The sequence below is a fragment of the Camelus bactrianus genome, chromosome 20 (genome assembly GCF_048773025.1).
Source record: "Camelus bactrianus isolate YW-2024 breed Bactrian camel chromosome 20, ASM4877302v1, whole genome shotgun sequence".
In the NCBI taxonomy this organism is placed as follows: Eukaryota; Metazoa; Chordata; class Mammalia; order Artiodactyla; family Camelidae; genus Camelus; species Camelus bactrianus.
The window spans coordinates 30,206,802-30,230,788 of NC_133558.1; the positions used below are offsets into that span (position 1 = coordinate 30,206,802).

At 43.1% G+C, this 23,987-nt stretch overlaps 1 protein-coding gene across 3 annotated transcripts in view; it reads left to right on the forward strand.

Moving 5' to 3' along the window:
- RUNX2 (RUNX family transcription factor 2) overlaps window positions 1-23,987 on the forward strand; it is a 206,134-nt gene that overhangs the window by 69,491 nt on the left and 112,656 nt on the right. For 2 of the 3 annotated variants that reach the window (XM_074348839.1, XM_074348840.1), the window contains exons 3-4: window positions 12,604-12,959; window positions 21,605-21,761. In XM_074348839.1, the coding sequence (XP_074204940.1) occupies window positions 12,604-12,959; window positions 21,605-21,761 (513 nt within the window). Of the gene's footprint in view, window positions 1-12,406; window positions 12,960-21,604; window positions 21,762-23,987 lie in introns of those variants that run through there. The other variant, XM_074348841.1, reaches the window with a different exon arrangement.

The window sequence follows — 23,987 nt, forward strand, 5'->3', positions numbered from 1 at the left end:
AGATGTGAATTAACAGAAAAAAAAAACTGTATTGACAGAGGAAAGAACAGTGGTCAAATAAGTTTTTTTTTTTAATGTCTTACCATTTTTTACACTCTGGTGAAAGTTTATTTCTGCCGCAGTGGCACTAGTAGGAATTGTCTCTTATAAAACCCCTGTAAAGATTAGATAATGGAATCCATTTAATTTATGAAAAGAATCAAATGAATTTAACACCAAAGATATATTTATGGAAATGAAAGATAACAGGCTCTAAGTGTTTTGTGTTTGCAACATATTTAATTTAAATAAAACTGAATGTAAAAGAATATGGAAAGTCTATGTACATGTAAGACTGAAATATTATGCTGTTCACCAGAAATTGACACAACATAATAAACTGACTATACTTCAATTAAATACATTTAAAAATTTTTTTTAAATTGATGATAGTTCTCCTAAAACAAAGTTAAACAGCAAAGAAGGTACATCTTTCCCTCTTTCAACTTGTGTCATAAAGAGCGTATGATTTGTATTTTTGTTGCCAGAGTATGACAATGAGGTAAACACAAACATGGAGTTACTCTTACATATTATTATATTATTGAAGGCCACTCTTCTGTTATATCTGCTGTTGAGACCTCAGTTAGGTTTTTGAAAGTTATGAAATGTATTATTCTTTTGTGGGAAAATATGGAGTTATTACAATTTGTATTTATATTTGCTAATATATTTTAAAAAGGAAAGGTGGTGACAAAGCAGGGAGATCAGGAAATCACTCTGTTAAATTCTGTATCCCCACTGAGCTAGGATTAGGATTAGGATGAAATTAACTGAGGCACTGGCCTTGAATGCAAAATTTAAGGGCGTTCTAAGAAACTCATTATTCAAAATAACATTTCAATGCAGTAGTCTTAAAAATCAAATTTAATACCAAAAGATCCATGATGAGTGAAGTATCTAAACTTTAAATAAAGATAGGACTGGCTCCTGCCTTTGCAGGCTCTTCTGCCTCACCCTTCTCCTGGCTTTGCTCAGAGAAGCCTCCATTCAACTCTCCTGTTCAGACCGAGAAGGGTGAATTGGGCTGGAATAGTGGAACAAGGACCAAGAGCACGGCTTCTAGAAGCAGACTGAAACTTCTCCCTCTTGTAAATGTGTACAAAGGTAGGAATTACGGTACCAAGGCCATCTGCGACCTAGCTATAAGCAGCCTCGCCAACTTTATTCCCCCACTGCATTACAGTATTCCCTTCTAGACGGGATGGTCCCTTTAATGTTCCCACACATTTTTTTTCCACTTTGATTTAGCTCCGTATTTTCTAAAAATACTTCAAAGACCTTTAAATTCGCTCAGAAGCAATAATTAAGTAAATTTGGGAAACAGTGTATTCTAGTTTCTTCTCATGGAGATTCAAGATGCATACAGCACACTAAAAGCTGGGAGAAAATTGGCAGTACTAAGTCTGTTTATTTTGTTTCATTCAATGTTTCTCTGATTTATTTTCTGGAGAACCATAGCATTGCCTAATCTCTGATCTCAAGTACAATAAGATAGCATCATCGAATCCAGCTCCCTGCCTTTCCTGGGTGGTAGCAATTTGCTTTTCAGATCCTGCATGATATCTATCTACCCACCTTCCTGGTTCTTTCTTCTTCTTCTTCTTCTTTTTTTTTTTTTTACTTTTCATTTCATTTCATTTCATTCTATTTATTTATTTGTTTGTTTATTTATTTAATGGAGGTACTGAGGAATTGAACCCAGGACCTTGTGTATGCTAAGCATGCACTCTACCACTGAGCTACACCCTTTGCCCCATCCTGGCTTTTTATCAGCTAGACATATAGCAGCTCTGGAATTTTTGCCTGTGGTTTTATTTGTGTATATATTTTTTTGATTTATATATATTTTTATTGAAGTACAGTCAGTTTACAATGTTGTGTCAATTTCTGATGTATAGCATAATGCTTCAGTCATACATGAACATACATATATTTGTTTTCATATTCTTTTTCACCGTAAGTTACCACAAGATATTGAATATAGTTCTCCGCACTATACATTATGAACCTGTTCATGTACTTTATATATATTAATTAGTATCTGTAAATCTTGAACTCCCAATCTATCCCTTCCCACCCTCTCCCCTCTGGTAACCATAAGTTTGTTTTCTATGTCTATAAGTCTGTTTCTGTTCTGCAGACAAGTTCGTTTGGCTTTTTTTTTTTTTTTTTTTGGATTCCACATATAAGTGATATCATATGGTATTTTCCTGGTTTGATAATTTTCTTTTGTATTAGCTTGGTTTCTTTTTTATTTTTGTGACTCTATTATATGCTTCTGATCTGTGGTTATTCTGCTTTTCAAGTATGTTAACCCCTTACAATACTGTTTGCTTTAGATTGGTAGTCATGTAGGCTCAAACACATCCTAAAAATAATGAAGAAAAAAAAAGAAAAAATCTATATTTTCTTGCTTCCCTCTCTTACCTTTTATGATTTTGATGTCCTTTTTTTCCCCTCACATCTTCATGTTTATTCTCTTGCAACTCATTGTAGTTATTGCATTTTCAATCATGGTTTTCTTGTTTCTATAGCTTTCTGCTCCTTTTCTATTTAGAGTAGACCTTTCAATGTTTCTTTTAGGTTAGGTTTAGTACTGCTGAATATTTTTAGGTTTTGCTTGTCTGTGAAATTCTTTATCTCTCCTACTCTAAAGGATAGATAGTCTTGCCAGATAGAGTATCCTAGGTTGCAGCTTTTTCTCACTCAGGAGTTTGAATGTATCTTGCCATTCCTTTTGGCCAACAGTGTTTGTGCAGAGAAATCAGCTGAAAGCTTTATGGGGGTTCCCTTGTAACTAACTCTTTGTTTTTCTCTTGCTACCTTTTGAATAATTTCTTTACCTTTAACTTTGGCCATGTTAATTATATGTCTTGGTGTAGGTCTGTTTGGGTTCTTCTTATTTGGAACCCTTTGTGCATCCTGTACTTAGATATCTGTTTCCTTCTTTAGGTTTGGAAAGTTTTCAGTTATGATTTCTTCAAATATCTTTTCAATCCCCTTTTCTCTTTCTTCTTCTGGGACCCCTATTATGTGTAGGTTGGTATGCTTTATATTATCCCACAGGTCCCTTATATTGCTTTCATTGGTTTTTACTTGCTTTTCTGTCTGCTGTTCTGATTGGGTGATTTCTGTTATACTGTATTCTAAATTACTTATTCGTTCCTCTGCATTATCTGATCTGCTTTTGATTACCTTTAGCTAGGCTCTTATCTCAGCCATTGACTTTTGTTTTTAATTAGCTGCTCTTTATAGTTTCTATTTCCTTTTTATAGTATTCTCTGTCTCTATTCATAGTCTCTCTTACTCCCTTCAGTGCTTTTATCATTTCTTTTTTGAAGTCATGATCTATCTCATTTGATATCAAAGTCCATCTTATTGCTTGTTCTTTTAGGGGACTTCTATTATTCTTTTAATTGGGAATGGATCCTCTGCTTCTTCATTTTACTTATATTTCTCTGGCTTTATGGATTTAGGAATATCAGTTAGCTACTTTGGTCTTAAAGGGCTGGGTTTTTTTTTGTTTGATTGTTTTTATTTAAAGTGGGAGTATTCCTGTGTAGACTGTGTGCATCTAATAATTTTGTTTTGAGGGCTGTTAGTATGGATGGTTGCTACATCTTTTTTCCATGTGTGTTGGTTGTTATCCCTTTGATTGGGGGTATGGTTGGTGTGGTGGTGATCACAGTCTACCCTGATTGTCGTTGTTCAGCAGAGCCTCCTTTTTTGTTCCGTGGCTATCACAACCTTGATGGGGGCCAGGTCTGCTCCCCTGTTGCTGGAATAAGAGGCTTCTAGACCCGTTTCTGAGCTGTGGTGTGTGGCAAGCAGGGTTGAAGCACTTCAGCTAGGAAGGAGAGTTGCTGAGTATAACTCTGCAGGAGATGTCCACTGGGAAGTGCCCTCTGTGATGTTGTCTGTCACTTGGTATATGGGCTTAGATAGTACTCTTTGTTGACACTGCCTTTGTCCCTACCTTAGCTGCAGGAATATTGGCCACCCACTCTGATGTCCCCCAGGTTCTGGGCCCGAGGAACCAACAGCACAGATCCACCAAAGTCAGGCACTAGAGCCCACCATAGTGAGCATGTGGTCACATACCTGAATCCCTGGTGTGCCAGAGTGTCGGCACACCTCTGGGTAGAGTACTGTACACTAACCTGTTGTAAATACCGGTACTAACCCCAGCCATGAGCCAGAAATGTGCTCATTGCCTACTCTCCCAGAGGTACTAGTCCACAAAGGGTCCAGAGAGAGCAAATCTGCCCTCTCTGCCTGGGTCTGTAAACAGATCTCAGTCCCACCTAAGAATTTGCAGGGCTCCTGGGTATGGATTCAGCTTTCAGCCCCGCCTCTGCGCAGCAGTGTTGACTATGACCAAGCCCCACCTCCTTTCTCGCGAGAACATGCCAATGGAGCCAAACGGACAAAGCGGCAGTGGCGTGCTGTGCTGTGCCCCTCCCCACCACACACACCAGCAGTGGTGCTTTTTTATGGGGGTCCCAGGCTGTTCTGTTCCGCACACCCCCCCCCAGCCAGAACTCACACCACCCTCCAGGCTGCCTCTGTGCAGTGGGCCCCAGCCCTCTCCCCGGCTCCCCACCAATCTCCAGCAGCCAGTCCTGGCATGTCCCTGCTGGCTCGTGTCTAGGGCTGGGGATAGCAGGGACCCTCTGTGCCAGTTTTGTCTGCCAAGTGGCTACCCTTTTCTCCCCCAGGCCTCAGAAGCTCCGCTTCTGTCCTTGCTGACCTCCCAGCTGGAGAGGGGACGTCCCAGCATGAGGGTGCCTTCCTTCATTTGTCCCTACCTCCCTGCAGGGCCAGTCTCACACTGATTTTTTTCTTTTTTTCTCTTACCGGATTTTTTGAGAATCCTCCTGTATTTCGAAGTGAGAGATACTCTGCCAGAGTTCAGTAGGTGTTTCGTGCGATTCATTGGGGTTGTAGATGTAGTTCTTGGTGTATTTGTGGGAGAGAGCGAGCTATAAGTCTTTCCACCCCGCCATCTTGGCACCTCCTTTGTGTGTATTTTAACTGAAGTGTGGACTACGGGATTTCATGGGAGATGTCAAAAGGACTCTGGGCGTGGGGGAATATTGACCAATTTTACCTCCACTCTCTCCCTAACTTCTTAAGAATCTGTCTTCTAAGTATCCACTTATACCTCTCAGGTAGAGACAAATCATTTAATAGATGTGATGTAATGTTGGAAATGCTCACCTTATAATGACCCAAATGGAATGACCTCAAATGGAAAACACTATGAACAAGTACATCATGGGGGCCAAAAAATTTTTTAATTCTTATATATCAGTCTGAGAACAATGAGGAAAGAGAGACCACACAGTAATTTTTAACAAGGAAAGTTTAATATAAAGAATTGTTGACTATAAAAATGGGTTGGCGTAACAAAGAATTGGCTAGGAAGAAGAGAACTCCAGAGACTATAGGAATAAGAGCATCCACTGCCCTCAGGACTGAAATAGAGCCTCCCCTTTCCTCCCCTTCGGCTGAGATACAAATCTTATTGGGGGAGCATAGCCTTGACTCCCTGGATGGCAGACAAGTTACATTGGTGGAATTTGCTGGAAATCTTCCCTCTAGGGTGCTCAGGAAAGCTGTTTACAAATAGGTGTCTTACTTACCAGAGGCACACTGCTACAACACAGTCAAAGGTGGAGGGTGCTGGGGGAAAATCCTGGGTGGTAGTGGCAGCTGGCTGTGCACAGCAGGAGCCTGGCACTGGAGAAACCAATCTTGCTGCAGCAGCTGGGTCCAGTGGAAGCTGTAAGTGTGTGCACTGTAGGAGCCAGGAGCTGGAGAAGCTACACTTGCTGGGTTGTAGCAACCTGCTGTGTTGAACACTAGGGAACCAAAGCCCTTTTCCTCTGTAACTTTCTCCAATGCCCCCTACTGACAAACCATCAATGCCAGCTGGTAAGGAGAAATATTTAAAGGACCCAATTCCATTTTTCACAAAGAAGGTAAAAAGATGAATTTGGACCTGAGAGGCAAGAAGTTGCTAACTGGCAGCACTACGGAAGAAAAATAGTGACTTGTAGGAATGCGATGAACAGATCCCGCCCAACAAAAAGATAATTCAGTGGAATAGTAATAATTCTGGAGAATCATTTGAAGTCAAAGAAGATAGAAGAATCATTGTTTATAGAACTTGATCATGGTGAGATGGGAAAACGAAAGTGCTTTCTCTGAGAAAAGTCTAGTTCAGGAAATCCTGGGGGAAAACTCTGGAGGAAGAGTTTCTGAGTATGAAATAAGAGGAACAAACCACTTAGGATGGTGACCTAGAACTGGCATTCTCCAAGATTGCAGCTAATAGAACCGAGTTGCACTGTTTTTCTCTTCTATGTTTCCTACGTCTCTAGTTGGTAATTCAAATTTCTCACACTGCACAAATGCTGATTTTGTACTTTGTTGTAGGGACTGAGTCTATTATAATTTACATTTCTCACCCTGATGGCAGGGTGTAGAGAGGGGACAAGCGGTTCAGGCCACCATCCCAATGTCTAAAGTGAAACTTTAGAATTCTAGGCAGTGTGGATTAGAATTGGAGAGCAACCTTCCTTTGTGTCTTGAACGTAATATGCAAGCACATCAATAAAGAATGGTTAAATTGCTATGGGAAACATTTCCTTTTAGGGTGTTCTTAGATGTTTCATCACAGACCTCTGTAAACTTTTACATATAATATTCCACTACTTCCCAGAGATCACTGCCACCGACATAGGACAACTGCCAACACCAAAATACTAAAGGGCTGATTTGGGAAAATGAGTTTTATTCCTCTGACTCTTGGGTAAGAAATTAGACTCTTTTTAGAAATCACATTGGTTGCCTCAGGTCAATAGGGTGTCATTTAGTAAGCTGATATTTTAGTCAAACACAACATGTACCACTTTAGTCAGCGCCATTCCTGAAGTACAATTAGAAAGGTGTGTTTACAAGTACAATTAGTACAAGATATAAATGTGGTTCTGAAAGATCACATGGCGAGCGTCAGCCTTTTTATGACAATGCTGCACTCTCTTATAAATGCCTGAACATGGCCCATGGGAATGTTAACTAGAACAACAAGGAAGGGTTTATGATGCTAAGCCCTCCACTACAAACACTTCATCTCTTGTTACAGCCATGCAAATTATTATAGGTCCACTGGCAAAGGGAAAAATTTAGTGAGCTTAAAATAAATCATACAGTATTTAACCATATAAAAATTAAAATAAAAATATGTCAGAAAGCGTTGGGATCTCTTGAGTTATTAAGCTAACCATCTTAAAAGCATAAATGGGACTTGTGAAAACACTGAATACCCAAAGATTCTTGGGAAGCTCATTTATGTTTCTTATGTAATCATCTGTAAAACAGATGGAATAAACCTGTTTCAGCCTTACCTATTTCTCTCCTGTTCAGACTGCATGAAAGTTTCTTTACTCTTTTCTCATCTATGCAGTTAATGTGCTCCCACTAGGAAGGACAATGTTGTCCCATTCTGCCAGGATCCTGCATCCCAGCCTTTGCTCTTCAGGGCAGGGACTGGCAAAATTTTCTGTGAAAAGCTGGGTATTAACTATTTTAGACTTTTCAGGTCATCCAGTCTTTTTCACAACTACACATTCTGCTGTTTTACACCAAGGAAGCTACAGACAATACCTAATCCAATGAATAGAGTTGTGTTCCCATAAAATGTTGTGGACACTGAAATTTGAATTTATATCAGATTTGCATGTCATGAATATTATTTGTCTCTTAATTTTTCCCAACTATTTGAAAATGCAAAAAAAAAAAAAATTCTTAACTTGTGGGTTATACAAAAACAGGCATCAGGCAAGATCTGGCCTATGGGCTCTAGTATGACAACTTCTGATCTGGTGGTAGTGCTACTTCTACAAGGGCTGGGGGACTTTCACTCAATCACAGTCTGAAGGAAAACGCTCTAAAGGTGGTTCTGTGTATAAAGTTTACCCAGACAACCGTGCAAGACTTGAGGGATCATCAGTATGTCCATGATTTTCCAATGCACGTCTGAAAGGTTGTCCCGCTTTATTAGCTGTTCCATTGAAAACTGTTGTAAGATTTCATAGTGACTTTTTCACTTCCCATCAAGAAAAAAAATGAAATAATTTCATAGTTAGAAGATGAAACCTGAATGAAAGAAGCATGGTTCTGGTCCCAGTTTGGGGAGTTCAATTCTCTGACTAGATAAACATCTCATTTTATTTGTCTGGAAAGTCAGACTTTCCAGGTGTTGTTACTAAACAGCTATATTAAACGTTAAAAGAGATGGAGGGGAAAATTATGCCTGTATTTTCCAGAGTAGCCACATTTTCAGAAAAAGATATGTTCTTTTTTTCTGCCATAATATACAACAGAAAACAGGCATACTTCTGAAAAGGAACCTAGTGGATGAATTGTTCTGCACATTTTGGGGTAGAAAAAAATCTAAGCCCAAGAGTGAGATCTTGCAAAGTATAGCACAAAACACACATATGTAAAATTTCACAGTTTTCCTCTGTGCCTACTATTACCAGGAGAGGTTTGGTTTAAGGGTCTGTAAAAATGTTTTCTTCCTTTAAGTATAATACTCTGAGCCAAGACATCATCAGTTCCAGGCTCAGCCAGTTCCAGTTGAAAGTGTGAATGTTCAGCAAGAGGATATTTTTGAAAGGAGACTGAAAATCGGCTGTGCCAGATACCTGAAACGTTGTTAGGGTATTCAGTGGAAAATTTCATTTCCACATTATAAATAACTGTAGGATATTTTAAGGGATCCAAGACTAGTAACTTCCAAGAGCTGCTTATACTAGCTCCACTGAAATGTGAAATGGCGGGAGGATGTCCAAGGAAGGCTATAAAGCTGAATTACCGGATATGATTAATTAAAATAAATAATTCGCCATTGATTAAAATGGCCCTTAAAATCCCCAAAGTATCCAAGCATTGAGGCCTGCATATTCTGCTATCTACCGAGTAAAGCAAAGAATGGACAAAACAGAGATGGAGAAAGAAAGAGGAAAAGTCCCCAAGATAATTACTTAAATTCAACTGCCCTATAATTTCTGATTCAGAAAAGCCCGTCTGGTCGCCCATATTTGAAATACTGACTGTTACTTAGCGTCTCCACATTTTCTGGTAGTTCTCGGTTCTGTGGATTTCGCGGGAGAAGCACGATCCCAGAGAAGGCGGCGTAACACCTACGATGGTAGTTACGGAATTTTTATCTCTTTGACCACAGAAACAATCAGCTTCCAGTAACTTCTCTCCTCCTTCGCAGCCCCTACAGATGGAAAAACTCAACAAAACAAGTCAGAGATCTTTGATAGACTGAGGTACAATGTGCCTGAAATAAAGCGCTGCCCCGCTAAAAGACCACAAAAAAAAAAAAAAAAGCCGTGTGTGTGTGTGTAAGTTGTATATGTGTATTTATATGTGTAAGTGTGGGGATGTGTGAAGAATGTGTGTTCCAGCGCATGTGAGTAAGTGGGAGGGGAATGTGAAAGGTAGGAAATTAATGATGCAGTTTTCTCTCTCGCTCTATGAAAGGTAAGCCTGGCTTCCCTTCGCTGGTCTGCCGCGTGCGGCTGGGGAAGACCCAACCCTGGTGCGCGCCGGCTGCGCGCCGGTGCCCGGGGTTAGAGCTCTCCCCTGTGACCGAAAAGATAATTAAAAATCGCAGGCGCAGGAGACAGCTCCGTTCCTCGCTGCGCATCAAGTCGGTGGGGTTAAGTGGGTTCTCGCATTCCGGGCGCGCCAGGGTTCGGAGGCCAGTAGGCTGGGGGCGAGGAGTAAGTTGGGGAGGGGGTGTCATAGAGGGTGATGAAGAATGCGTCACCGATGGTGGCAGGCGGCCGTGGGAAGGCCGAGGAGGCGAGAGGGGCGCGGCGTGGAGGCTGGCGTCTGTAGAGGTTTTGAGGAGAGGCGGGAACGTGGAGAGAAAAGTGGGAAAGGAAAAGCCAGACGAGGGAGGCGTGGAGTTGTGAATGGGGAAAGGGAAGGTAAAAATTAAGCCCCAAAGAGGAAGGACAGAGCAATGTCCCCAGAACCCCATCCTTAGCCCCGCGAGGGCGCTCCGCTAGCCACCCCCGCCCCCGGCCTCCGCTCCCACGATTGGAAGTCGCCGTCGCATCTATTTGGAGGGCATTCCCTGTCCCCAGGTCATGCAACTACCGCCGTCCAAGTTCACCCTGAGCTTGAAATGGGTTCCAGAGTCCGTGACAGGCACCAGGTCCCCTCTTCCGCACTTCCCACGCTCTCGAAGCTCTTCCAGGTCCCTTCAAAGGTGCAGACCCCCAAGCGCCGGCTCGGCGAGTGGAAGCAACGCTTTAAAAACCGGGGGGGAGGGTCGTGGCAGGTCGCTACCAGGGTGAGAGAGGCATTTGAGCAGAGCAATAAAAACACCAATTAATGGGTCCGTGAATTGATTTAAGTAAGATGGAAGGAGGGAGGTGAATGATGACTCAACTATCTTTCTTCCTGAGAACTCCGAACAGGAGGCATTATACATTTTCACTTTTGTAAAATCACTTACTACTGTGTAGTGTCAGCGACCCTGTTAGGAATCTTTGAGACTATGGCAAATGATGATTCTTTCTGCAAACACGTTTTCAAGCTTTGCGAGGTTTAAAGGAGATTGACAGCAAGGAACGTAGCGGTACACGACGAGGAGGGGAAACGGCCCTGTACCCCCTTCTCAGGGGTGCAATAGCCTCAAGCGGATTTCCCGGCTTCTGCGGGCGCCGCACATTGTTTTATTTGTTTTGAAGGCTCAGAGTTTGAGGCTGGTCGGAGACACCCACGTGCTTCTGACTCTCATCAGCGTAATGATCGCCTTAGCCAGAGTCGTGTCTATATAAACCACAAAAACCTAATCATTAGAAATCCCAGCCTCCAAAAACCACATTTTAGGTAAAACTGCCGTTTTTTTCCCGCGCTCCTTCATCCTCTCAACCACAACTTTTTGGGGGATCCAAAGTCGCTTTTTTAACCCACATTGGGAAATAAATACATAAATAAATAGCCATAGAAGCATTTTGAATATTTTATTTTGTATTTTTATATTTCTCCCCGGGAGTGGTGGGGGAGAAAGTTAAGACATTAGATCTAGTTTTAGATGCAGAATAGGTTTAATAAAAGGCTGAAATTCGTGGAAAACTTCTGGGGTTTTCCCTCAGCGAGAGTTTTTGCAACTTATTTTAATCATCAAGCTGACAGTTTTCTAGTCCTTAAAAAAAACTCATCCTTGTTCTCTAGGAACGACAAGTTTGAATACAGAAGAAAAAAGTGTCCAGCCGCTCTCTTGAGTTTCTAAAAACTATTTTGACAAGTGTCCGCTCCATCCTCATTTTTTGATGTCACTTAACACAAAAAAACACCCAAACCCTGCAAAATCTTTTTTCTCCTCGGGAGCAGCTCCGGCAGAGGTGGGGGGGTGGGTGGGGGAAGGGTGAAGAGTGCTGAGAAGTCAGCACAGACGCTCAAGAATTTTCCTTCCTCCTCTCCTGAAGTTACAACGAAAAATAACGACAGTCAGATCAGCCGGCGGCTCTCTGGCGTCTCAGCTTCAACCTCCTCCGACCAAGAGGGGGTTCCTTGTCCTGGGGGGAGGAGGCGAGAAGCAAGAGGACGCGACCAGGCGAGATCCCCCTAGACCGGGGCCGCCTCTCTGGGCTTCGGAAGCTGAGCGCGGCGTCCCGGGGGCTCCTTCCCGCGGCCGGCGGGCGGCGGCAGCGGCTGCGATTCGCAGGCTCGAGATCCGTTGCCCCAAGATCCGCTGCCCGCGACTTACCTCCTGACACCTCGAAGCGCGAGGGTCAGGGGAGATTTTGCAAAGAGCAGGAGGGAGTGGATGCAAGGAGGTGGCGGTGAGAGGGCGAGAAGAGAAGGGAAAGGAAGGAGCGGAGCCGGGGAGCCGGGCTGGCAGCCGCCGCGGGAGGAATCTGAGTGTGCAGCCGGCGCGGGGGGAGCGGCGGCCGCCGCGGAGGAGGCAGCGGCGGCGCGGGCGGGCGGGCGGCGGCTCGAACGCCTGCAGCTGGGTAGCTGCGCGCGGGGCGGCGTGGCGGTGGCGGGCAGCGCGCGGCGATGCTGGCCTCGGGGCTGGACTGCTGAACCCACTCCGCTCCACCGCCGGACTCGAACTGGGAGGGGGCGCCAGCGCACCCAGGACGCAGTGCCCCAAGGGACCCCACTCCAAGCTGCTGCAAACTGAAGCCTCTCGCCTCCCCGGGCCAAACACATCCTGGTGCCCGTTCGCAGCTGCCACCCTGGGTGTTCCAAAGGCTCCGGCAAGATCTGCGCCTCCCGGGTCTCCCCACCCGCCAACCCAATTGCTTCGCACCGCCACCGCTGGCCCGCGTCAGACTCCGCCCGGCAGTCGGCTTCATCGAACTTGATTTCTCACCTCTTCAGCCCCATCACCTCCATCCCCTTTCCCCCGTCTCGCCTCCACCCCCCCAATTTCCTCCTCCTCGCCCCTCATTTCCACCCTCCTCCCCCTCCCCCGGCCACTTCGCTAACTTGTGGCTGTTGTGATGCGTATTCCCGTAGATCCGAGCACCAGCCGGCGCTTCAGCCCCCCCTCCAGCAGCCTGCAGCCCGGCAAGATGAGCGACGTGAGCCCGGTGGTGGCTGCGCAACAGCAGCAGCAGCAGCAGCAGCAGCAACAGCAGCAGCAGCAGCAGCAACAGCAGCAGGAGGCGGCGGCGGCGGCAGCGGCGGCGGCAGCGGCGGCGGCAGCGGCGGCCGCTGTGCCCCGGTTGCGGCCGCCGCACGACAACCGCACCATGGTGGAGATCATCGCTGACCACCCGGCCGAACTCGTCCGCACCGACAGCCCCAACTTCCTGTGCTCCGTGCTGCCCTCGCACTGGCGCTGCAACAAGACCCTGCCCGTGGCCTTCAAGGTAAGAAGCTGCGGCCGCCCCCCGCCCCCCGCCCCCGGCGGAGCGCCGCGGGACCTGCCCGCCGGCATCTCCATGCCTGCGGGAGCTGAGGCCCCGAACCCGGACGGCCTCCAAGGCTTACTTTGGTGGTTCTGACTCGAGGGACCACCGTCTGGCCCTCTTCCTCCGGATCCCCCAGCGAGCTCCGAGCGTAGTGACCCCGCGCAGATCCTACCCTCTCCCACCTGTGCCCTTGGCCACCACCTCACCCCCTGTCCCCTTGAGCCTCCAGGCCAACATTCTGACCCACTCCTCTGAGCCGTCTCCCCTCCCCCAGGAGCCCCCCGGTGCCCACTCTTGGCGCTGCCGCCCGGACTTGCTCCACCCCGCCCCCACTCCCCCGGGGCCAGGATCCCCGGCATTCTCTCCCGAGACTCCCGCGTCCCCCTCCCCCGCATCCCCGCGGACCCCGCACCGCGGGCTGCCGCGCCGCCCCTCCCCGGCCTCCCAGCCGAATGCCCTCCGCCCGTCTCGGCGCCCCCTTCTCTGACCCGCTTGAACCTTAGCGGCCCCGGCCCCTCCCAGGCTCGGGGGCCGGTGTTCGTGGGGTGCCGGCGCCGGGCGTTCGCGCTTGGGGCGGGGCTCAGGGTGCCGGCTGAGGCGCGTGGGCCGCCTGACCGTGTCCGAGAGGGTCCCGGGCAAACCTAGCGACTCGGGGAGCGTGTGAGGAGGAGACAAGACGGGGGCGTTTTCTCTGCCTGTAGACCGGCGCCCGTTCCCGCTACCGGGAGGAAGGCGGGGCCGCCGGGGTCGCCGCGCGCCCCGAGGCGGGGGAGCCCGGGAGTCCCGGGCGCCGGACCCTCGGTGCAAGGCGGCGCGGGCCAGAGGAGGGGGCGGGGGCTCGGGCCGCCTCTTCACGGGGACCCGGCTCCTCGCGTCGCCGCGCCTCAGAGGGAGAAGGGAAACCTGTGAAATGTCTTCGGCTCGCCCGCATTGAAAACTGAGGTGACATGGTGCAATTCGTCTTATTCTCACTTTTAAGGACTCAGATTCCAAAGGTCCCTCCCGCTTCTGCAAGGCTGTGGGAGGCTCGGGCCCGTGACCTGGTAGCGGAGGGAGTGACCCCGGGGCCGGAGAGCGCCCTCCGCGCGCCCCGCGGCCTCCTCCGCCCGTCCGGGCCCGTTAGTTTGAGGGCGGGTGTCAGCAGCCGGAGTCGCGGGCAGCGGCTCGGCAGGTTGAGAGTGCGGCGTCCGGGCCCTCTCTCAGGAGCCGGATGGGTCTCCGTAGTGCAAGGGGGATCCGCTGGCAGCCCTCGCCCCCTCGCAGAGCCCCCAGGGCCGAGAGCGCTCGGAGTTGTTGGGGAAATGGGATCCCGGGCCGTCCTCCCTGGCGGGACTGGGCGCCCGGGATGGAGGTGAGCCCGCCCGGGAGAAGAGCGCTCCCAGAAAGACGCTTCCGGCCCGGTCTCGTCTCTGAGCCCGGGACGGTGGGCCTGGGTCCCCTGGGCTCTGGGATCTGTGGAGAGCAGGGTAAGGCAGGCCTTGCTGAAGGGGGTGAAAAATTGTGCCAGTTCCTCCCTTGTGGACCCTGGGGCCAAACTCCCACGGGCCACTGGCAGTTCCCAGTTGTGGATCACCCCCCACCCCCCACCTCCACGCACCTATTCATATTCCGTGTGTGGGTGGGGTGGAAAGAAAGAAGAGTCCAGGTCAATTAGAACTGATTATCTCGCAATGTCTTATATCAGAACAGAAATCAGAATGAATTGTTATGGAAAAGGGATGTTGCATTCTGGGGCAAGTTTCATTTTGCAGTTGGCTCAAGAAACGTGTGTGTGTGTGTGTGTGTGTGTGTGTGTGTGTGTGTGTGTGTGTGTGTGTGTGTTTAACCGTCCTATTTCTCCTTTTATAACCATCCATTTTGTAGGTTAGGGTTTTCTTCCTTGAAATATGAAAAGCTCAGAATAAATGTGAATCGCAGAAATTAGGATTTTCATTTGAGAAATATCTTTTACAATGTTCATCTTCCAAGAGCCCAAAATTTTCTAATTAGCCTTAAGTGAGCGTGGAAATTTGTTTCTACCCCTACCCCCCAACCCCTCAAAACACAAACATAAAACCTAGGTGGAAACAGCAAATAATACAAATAAGTAGATATTTTATATATAAAATGCCACAAGTTGGGATATGTAAAAATATAAGGATAGGTGCTGACGTTTTTAAAGGTATCATTTAAATGTTTGATGTTCTCTGTTATGTTTGTTCTGCTAAACATGTTTAAGGTATAAATGTCTTGAACCATTCTCTTAAATTTATGGTGCTGAACTGATTTTGAGCTAGAAAGGATGTTTTTGGCATAAAGATAGAATGCGATTTAGTTTGAGTTGTTCTTAGGAATTCTTAAAAATCTTTAGATTTTTCTCACTACCACCCTTTTAAAATTATTTTGAAAATCAATTGCTTTTTCTGCTATTAATCCTACTTACCATTAGTTACAGAGTAATTTTACTTTTAACCAGTCAGCAAAACCATTGGTAACACACAGCCATATTAAATTGAATATTTTAATTCATATTAATTGAAAGATAAATTGATTTAACCTAAAACTTGACTTTCATGTTTTCCCTTCCCCACACCTGTGTTTAACAAAATTCAAATAGCAGGTGATAGCTAAGATCGTCAGTATTGAATTTTTGTCTCTGCTGAAAAAGATGTGTAGATATTTGGAACATCCAGATTTTGAGAACAGCTTTTTTTGTTTGTTTTCATCTGAATGTTAGTAGAAACAACCGCTTTTTACCTTACTTTCGAGATAAAAGCCTGCAAGCCGTAGACTTTGTACACTCTTGCAACATAATCAAATACATCTGCAATGAAGAAGTAATATGAAGAAGTCTCAGTTTTAAAAGTGGTGACAGCTCTTTGGCTATCATATTTAGAGCTATGCACAAAGTAAATTATCGTGTTGTTGGGTAGATATCAGATAGGTACATATATTTCAAAACACACATACAGAACTTAATTGTTGAGAAGTCTGGCATTCAAATCAATATAATATTTATTGAACCCATATTTTATGTCTGTGGCACTGAGCTCAGCAGTGCAGAGAATGAGAAATGAATTCAGTAGACTGTGTTTTGATATATTAACTTAAAACAGTGCTTCAAAATGATACTGGCGATATAGTGTATTAAGACACGTCACATATTAGTGCTGTTCACCTGATTTTGTTTTGAGATTATACAAGAATACCGAATTCATTTATACTCTCGCATGTAAAAGTGCAAAAACAACTGGTATACTTTAAAATATGTAAAGTTGTTTATTAGCGTTATATTTTTAACAAAGTTCTGCAGTTTTGAAATGTTCAGTCCTCCCAGGTGTCAAGGAAATGGAAATAATATTTTTAACATTTGTCTCAGATGTATCTCACTGAAAGCTTAAAATAGTTAAGGCATACTATTAGAGGATCCCTGGCCCTTTCTGTCCTAGGTAATTGCAGTGATGAAAAAGCAGTTTGCAAATTCAGCTCATTAGTTAATGGTCAGGTAGAAACAGTGGAGAGAGAACATGTTAGCCCTGCATCCAGTAGCACCCTGTCCTTAGAGGTCTGTCAGCATTTCCACCCTGAAGCCTGGTGTTCAGGGTTCATAACTCCGTTGCTTTAAATAGCTTCAAGCTGAAACACTGTGCAGAAATTTTAAGTCCAGATGTATGTTTGAAAGCTAAAAGTAGTGCAAGACTGTTGCACTGTTTTAAGTTAGAGAACACTGGACTATATATTTACCAGAATCATATGTTTTTCTGGCAATGTTAAGGAAAGAAAACACATTTTTAGATATATGATCTATTGCTCATAGTTAATTCTGTATGTTTAATGATACCTTTCAGTATTTGTCATAAGCATGGTTTCAAAATGATGGAGCAATTTCTATTTGAAAATAATTTTTTCAACATCATTGGCCATTTTTCTCTTCGTAAACAAGTATGCAGCTAGTATTTGACATAATGATTTGTATTTTCCTTACATATTTAATGATCACATTTTATGTTTGTGTCTTTTTGAATGGAATTATACCTAAACAAAGAAAAACAGGTTATTAAACCTGTTTATACTTTACAAAACCTACTATGAATTGCTGTGCAAAATTGTGTAAACTGGAATAGATTTCAAGTTGTGTGAAGTCAGACACATTTTTGTGTCATTCCTTTAAATGCAATGCAAATTATGTAAAGATAAACATTTTAGGATTGAATGTATAAAACTTACTGGTAAGACACTGGAAACAATTTTAGATGGAAAATAAATAAATAAATTTTTAGAAAACTTGTATTTGAAAACAGGCATGGGAAGATAGCCTTCATTATTTTCTCTCCATTGACATTGCTGTTTGTTTGCATCCTTTCAAAATTCCAGGATATCCATTGTCAGATGATCTAAACCAGCTTGCTAAATGGTGTATATATTCCTGGCTTAAACTGAAATAATTTCCACCAAATTTCTCTTTGACATATATTTTAAAATTATGAAATGATATTTTTATATTGTATTTATTCTTTGCTCTATAATTCAGTCTGGTTTTTCTAAATTCTAGGTTAGATTCTAAGAAGTAACTCTAATGTTTGTGAAACTTGTTGATAGTTTATTTAAAGTTATCTTTAAATAATTACCAAAGGACTAAAACTTCCTTTTTGCAAGTATGCCCTTACCTTTCTTTTTATTCCAAAGAAAGATTTGATCGAGTTTTATCTTGAAAAATAATTACATTTCAATTTTGCTACAAGTACAATGTGCCAAGTGATACTGGTCTGTAAGAGTAACTGATTGGTTAAGACTAGTCTTCTGTCCATGGAAATGTCATAGGCAATTTAAATTTAATATAATAAGACCACAGAAACAATTTTAAGAGTCTGAGTTAATTCTCCATTGCTCCTCTTTCAGAATAATTCACAGATTTAGTCATAGGGAGTCTCATAAAAAATTTCAATAGCATTTCTAGAGTTAAGTATCCGTTTACTTTATTTTGCACAAGCTACATATCATGTGATTTAAATGCTAGTTATAGCGAGGTGCACGAAATAAAGGAACTTCTTTCTCTAGTCTGAAATGCCAGGACACAAAATTACTTCCCTCTGCCCTGTGAAGTTTCTGGAATTTGTCAATTTTATATTTTAAAAGCACCTAGAAAAGTAGCTGTTATGGTTTCATCACAAATTATTCTTTGCAGAACAGAACTTTTTGTATTGGGTAATATGGAAACAAATTTTAATGCGTGCTAACTCCTCACTAGTTAAAAGGCGATTTTTGACTGCTCTCTACCCCTGAAAATGTTTTTCATTGCTTGGGTTCCGTACAGATGAAGTGTGTAAAAAATTCTTGATTCTTTTGGTTTTTTTTTTTTTTAGATAAACACAGTTGAGAATCTCCAAGGGAAACTTTTTAGCTACAGAGATCTACTTTTTTTCTTTAAACACTCAAACGTATAATTATACTTCTGATTGATATAAAGTCAAATACAGTCCTCTTTAGCCCCCTCCCTCTCTTTCCCCCTCAGAAAAACATTAGGCAATCTGATTTGGTAGAGTGAATAGCAGAAAAAAACCAATATATTTAGCTATTAAAATAGAATTCAGCCATAACAGGAAAAGTTGTCACTATATCTTGTTAGTTAGCTTTTTTTTCCCAAGCCAAATTGTAAGCCTTGTAGAAGACACACAATTTGTGATTACCTATTTGTTTTGTTATTAAATGTAATATGTAAAATATTCCAATATTTAATATAGCCCATTATTATGCTGCTTAAGCAAAGAAAAATAGATTTATGTATTTCACTCTTAGGGAACTTTTCTTTCATATTTTCCCATATTGAATCAATTTTCCTTTTCTTCTAGCTAAAAAAAAATCCATTATGTTAAAAATATGCAGTAAAATAATAATGTCCCAGAGCTCTTAAAAATCTTTATATTGGGGCAGATTTCTTCACTTTTTTCCCCCTGAAATTTAGCCAGCCGGGAGTGTGACCCATCGGCAGTCTTCTTGTATCTCTCAGCAACCCCCCAGATCATCTCAGGCCATAAAGTGCAGAATTACATATTCAATTGGACCCTTTTAGGATGCTTATAAGTAAAAGCCTATGTTTAGCACACAGCCGACTTGGAGCAGAAATTAGCCTCCTCATCTTATAAAAAGTACATCGTTACATTTATTCTCAATACTTATATAGTGTCTACTACATTATAGACTTTAAAAAATGATTTCCAATTTATATTGGAAAACTGTGGCTCTGGGAGATGAAGTTACTTGAGATCATAGCAGATGTGTAACAGAGGTGGGGAAGAAGTGGGGCCTCTTGATTTTTGGTGCATTAATTCTCTTCTAAACAGTACAACTTTTCTGCCTTCATTAATACGCTTACTGGTTCCATATTTACTTTGACATAGAAAGCCACACAGCAGGTGTTAAAAGCACAATATGCTGAGTGTAAAAAATGTCAAACATTCAGATGAATACTGGCAAACAGAGTCAGTTATTTCAGTATTTTTTAAATGTGCACATTCTTGGCATGGTGGATTCAAAAAGTTGAAATGTGCCTGGCCTCCATCAGGGGCAGAGCATTACCTGTGTTCAGTAGCCCCTCGAGGCACTAGATGAGGGACGCAGGAAGGAAGTTGTGTTCTCAAGGGATTTACCCTGGACCCGGGAGACTTCTCAGATTGAACAGAGTAACCGTATATTCTGGGTAAAGGATCGTCGGCATGATTCCTTCTCCTCTGAGACGAAAAAAGGTGTCAGAAAATGAGTTTGGAGCCAGGGCATATTGCTGCTAGCGGGGTTTGCTGACTCAACCTTTAACTGGTTCTCTCACCGACGACTGGCAGTGGAAGTGGTGCCCTTTCACTTATTTATTTCAAATATTTATCGATCTCTTACTATGTGCCAGGCACTGCTTTGGGAGCTGGGCATATGGTGGCGAGCAAGACAGATGAAGGCCCTTCCTTCATGTAGCTTCCAACCTAATATAGTCTTGACACCTATGCGTGAGCCTCACCGCTTTGGGCTAGTGTATCAAAAGGAGTAGACAGATCATTCCTACGTGGACATTTAAATGAGGAGCATCTGAGTACAGTGGCATGCTACAGAAGTGGGTTCTATACTTTAGGGAACATTTTAGGATTTTAGCACTTTGAATAACAAAGTACTAAAGAAGGACTGGAACAGAGAAACAGCCTAAGAGAAAAGGAAAGATAGAGAAAATATTGACAAGTTTTTGTTGTTGTTGTTGTTATTATTTGTTTGGCTGTTTCCCTGGCTCGAGCAGAGGGTGGAGAGGAGGGGCATTGGGCTAGGGTTCATGGGTGGGAGAAATGCACCTAGAATATAGTGATAGTGTCTGTTTCATCACACGATAAGAAATCTGATTTAATGAGAGTTATGTACAAATTGTACTGGGAGCATGAATTAAAGGCTTAGGTTTGCCTTGTGGAATTGTTGACAAAGGAGGGAGCAGCACTAGGAGTAGAAGGCTGAGGGTAATACTTGCCAGATAGGCAAGCACACATGGGTCTTGTCGTTGGAGAGGAGTGGGCTACTGTAGCTGGAGCCATTGCTTAGTCACCGCAAGGGCATCTGGAAGTCGAATGAGGGAGAGATGGAAATCATCTGAATGTTCCAGGAGCCTGGCAGTTAGTCAAGAGAAAGGATGTCAAGGGGCAGGGCCGTGGTAATGGATTAAGAATAGTGCGTTTTGTACATGACAGCAGAGACACTGCACCAACATTGCTCATCAGAGGCACCCATTTTGCGAATTAGCCGACCCTGGTTCAAAGTGTGATCCCTTGCCTTGCAGCAGGGAAAAGGTTTATTAGCCTCAGAGGCTGTTTGTTCTGGATCCTGACTTTCCCGAGTTAATCCGCTGCAGGTTAACTGTTGAAGATAAGGAGGCAAGTGTGTCATTCCAAGATGGCAGATGGAACAAGACAGAAGTTTGGCCAGGGGTGTATTTTCTGTCGATACCACTCATTTGTCAGTGATCATTTTCAGACTGTTATATATGTCTATTCTGTACCTAGACTTTAAACTTCTGGATGGCTTTACACATTCTGCTGGGTCCACTGAAGAGCGAGCATTCAGTAATTATTTGCAGTGTGATTGACAGTTGAGTATCCAGCCCACAGTAAGGAGATGAAATGTAGTTCTGGATACCTCACCATATTTAGGCTTCTTTGTAGCCAGGAGCTCTAAGGTTTCCCCTAACTGTCTTCTCCCATAGAGCTGCCCACACCTCAGGGCGCTCCAGGCTGCAGACAGGCGGTGCCTTATTATGTGCTATGCAGTCTGCAGATGGGGGGCATCAGCTTTCCTTCTGCGGCGTAATTCCTATGGACAACTTAACATGGGGATTTAATAAAAATGTACATGTATGCTGTGAAGAATCCAACAACAAATGAAGGGAACTTCTGCCTGCCTTTGAAATGGGTGGACCCTGAAACATTGGTCTGTTTGAAGTGGCATCCTAACCCATGTGCAGACGCTTCGTTCCTGTCTGCCAGGACGGGCCTAGAGCCCTGAGTACTGATGAGATGCATCATTTACAGTGAGAATGTAGTCTCAGTTTTTACGCTTTTCTGAGGTGCCATTATTGCTGCTGTGTTTCCTGTTTTATGTAGGTGGTAGCCCTCGGAGAGGTACCAGATGGGACTGTGGTTACTGTCATGGCGGGTAACGATGAAAATTATTCTGCTGAGCTCCGAAATGCCTCTGCTGTTATGAAAAACCAAGTAGCAAGGTTCAACGATCTGAGATTTGTGGGCCGGAGTGGACGAGGTAGGTCTCTGATTTTTAATACTGATAATGGACTAAACACATTAGGATCCTCGGATGAAATGTAGGCTAGTCTGTATACAAATCAGCACCTTCTACTGAATGGAGTTACTGAAGGTTTTATTTAAATCCATCCAGATGAAGTTGAGTGTTTTAGTGAGTGCTCAGGCCTTTTTCATTTTCTTTTATGATATCGAAAATTCAAACAATGTTTTCAGAAGAACCAGTTCCACTGTGTATGAGCATATAAGGTAGAGGGAAGAACAGTTGGAGGTTCCAGTTATGAGTTTTAGGGAGCCAAGTAACTGAGCAGATTCAGTGGCAAAAGGGAAAGAAAAAAGGAACTGCATTGGATCAATTTCCTGGTAATATCAGTTTTGCTGTAAGTTGTAGCAAGGGCAGCTAGCATAATGCTCTTCACTAATCACACACGTTACCTCTATATGATTTAATTTACTCCTATAAGAACCTATTTAAAAATTACGGTTTTTTTTTACAGAGGCCTTTCATTTGAATAAGTGAATAATATGTTACTTATGTTAGAATGACTACATAAAGTTGCCTAGACAGATGAATGATCAGGACTCTAAATATTTCCACATTAGTTAAGAGTTTCCACCCCATTCAAATATTAGGAATCCTTCAAAAGATCGTAAAACAGAAAATAACCCCTTTTAGGGTTTTCATAGCTGTTTCATAAAAGGGGTTAATGTTTTTTTAAAAAGCCTCTAAGGAAACCAGTATTTTGGCTTTTATTTACTTATTCTGTAGAGAGACTTTTAATAGTCAGTCATTAGAAGTATTATGTTCATTTATTTATTTATTGAATCTAATATTTCCATTTTTAAGTATTTCGATAAGAAGATAGAAAATAGACCCCTTTGGAACGTGGGTGAAATAAATTATAAAGACCTATGGAATTACTTCAACCCAAGTTTGAATTAGGAAATGAGAGACATCAATTTTTAAACCATGTCCAATAACTGCACTTTAGTTTGGATCAGATGTCAAATTATTACCATTGTAAAAAGTTGATAAGGGAAATTTAAGCAAGCCTGTTTCCGATGAGTAGTTTTAGTTTACTTTCTAGGAATAGGGCCAAGAAGTTGTACTTTTAACTTAAAAAAATGATGCATGCTAATGAGATACTGTCACTGAAAGGTCTGAACTAAAATGAGGCTCAGAGCCTCTGGTAGAATCAAAACTTAAGGGGTTATCTCTGCATCAGGTTTAGTTCACGTTCATTAAAAGAAAAAAAAACACACATCGTATCTCACTATTGACTGATTAGGTGTGAAGTGTGTACGTGTGTGCATTCTTTTTTTTTTTTTTCTTTCTCAGTTACTGGTGCAGGCCCACAGTACAATGAAAGTTTCTCTTTCTTCTAGTAAGAATCAAGAAAAATTTGAACATGATGATTTACCTGTATGCTCTGAATTACATTTTCTTCTTATGTAATATTACTTTGTTTTGATCTAGAGTAATGAATTTTGGTATTTAAAAGACCAGGCGCTATACTTTATTTTACTTTACAGATGCAAGCTAGTGTTTTCATTTATCTTGCTTTTGTATTATATAGATGCTGCATAACTTTTCTCTGATCAATTTGAGTAGGAACTATGGCAAAGTGATAGTGTACTTTGTAAACCCTCAACATATTTATTTAAGAAACTTCAAAGAGAAACAAAGGGTGTGCACTGTTTTACTATATTGGCTTTCTGAGTTTTGGCTGGTTTCCCAAATAGCAATTTTTATATTTAAAAAAAAGAGACAGACTTAACTGCTTGCAGACTTTTCACGCATGGAAGATGAAGAAAGCTTCTTTTGATGAAGTGTAATTATGTCCAAACAGAGCTGACCCCCTCCCCCTATATTTCTTATGATCTTAACTGAAGAAAGTAGGATTTTTCCTTTGAAGCAGCCGGGACTTGGTGGAGGATCTGAAATGCTACAGTCTGCTGCCAGAGGCAGGATGGAGAAATTGGTCCAGACTTGTCTTCGAGACTTAGATTGGGGGTAGGGGGGAGCTGGTGGAGAGAGGAAGAAAAATTGATTTATCACTAATAATAGATTTTTATATCACAACATTAACATTACATGAAAGGAAATAGTAATATCAAGCCGAAATGGAGAAAAAAAGGACACTGATAAGAGATACCACTCTTTGAAAAAAAGAAAAAATGGGTCAGTTCTTCAGTGGCAGGAAACCCTTTAACCTGCCTGTGTAGC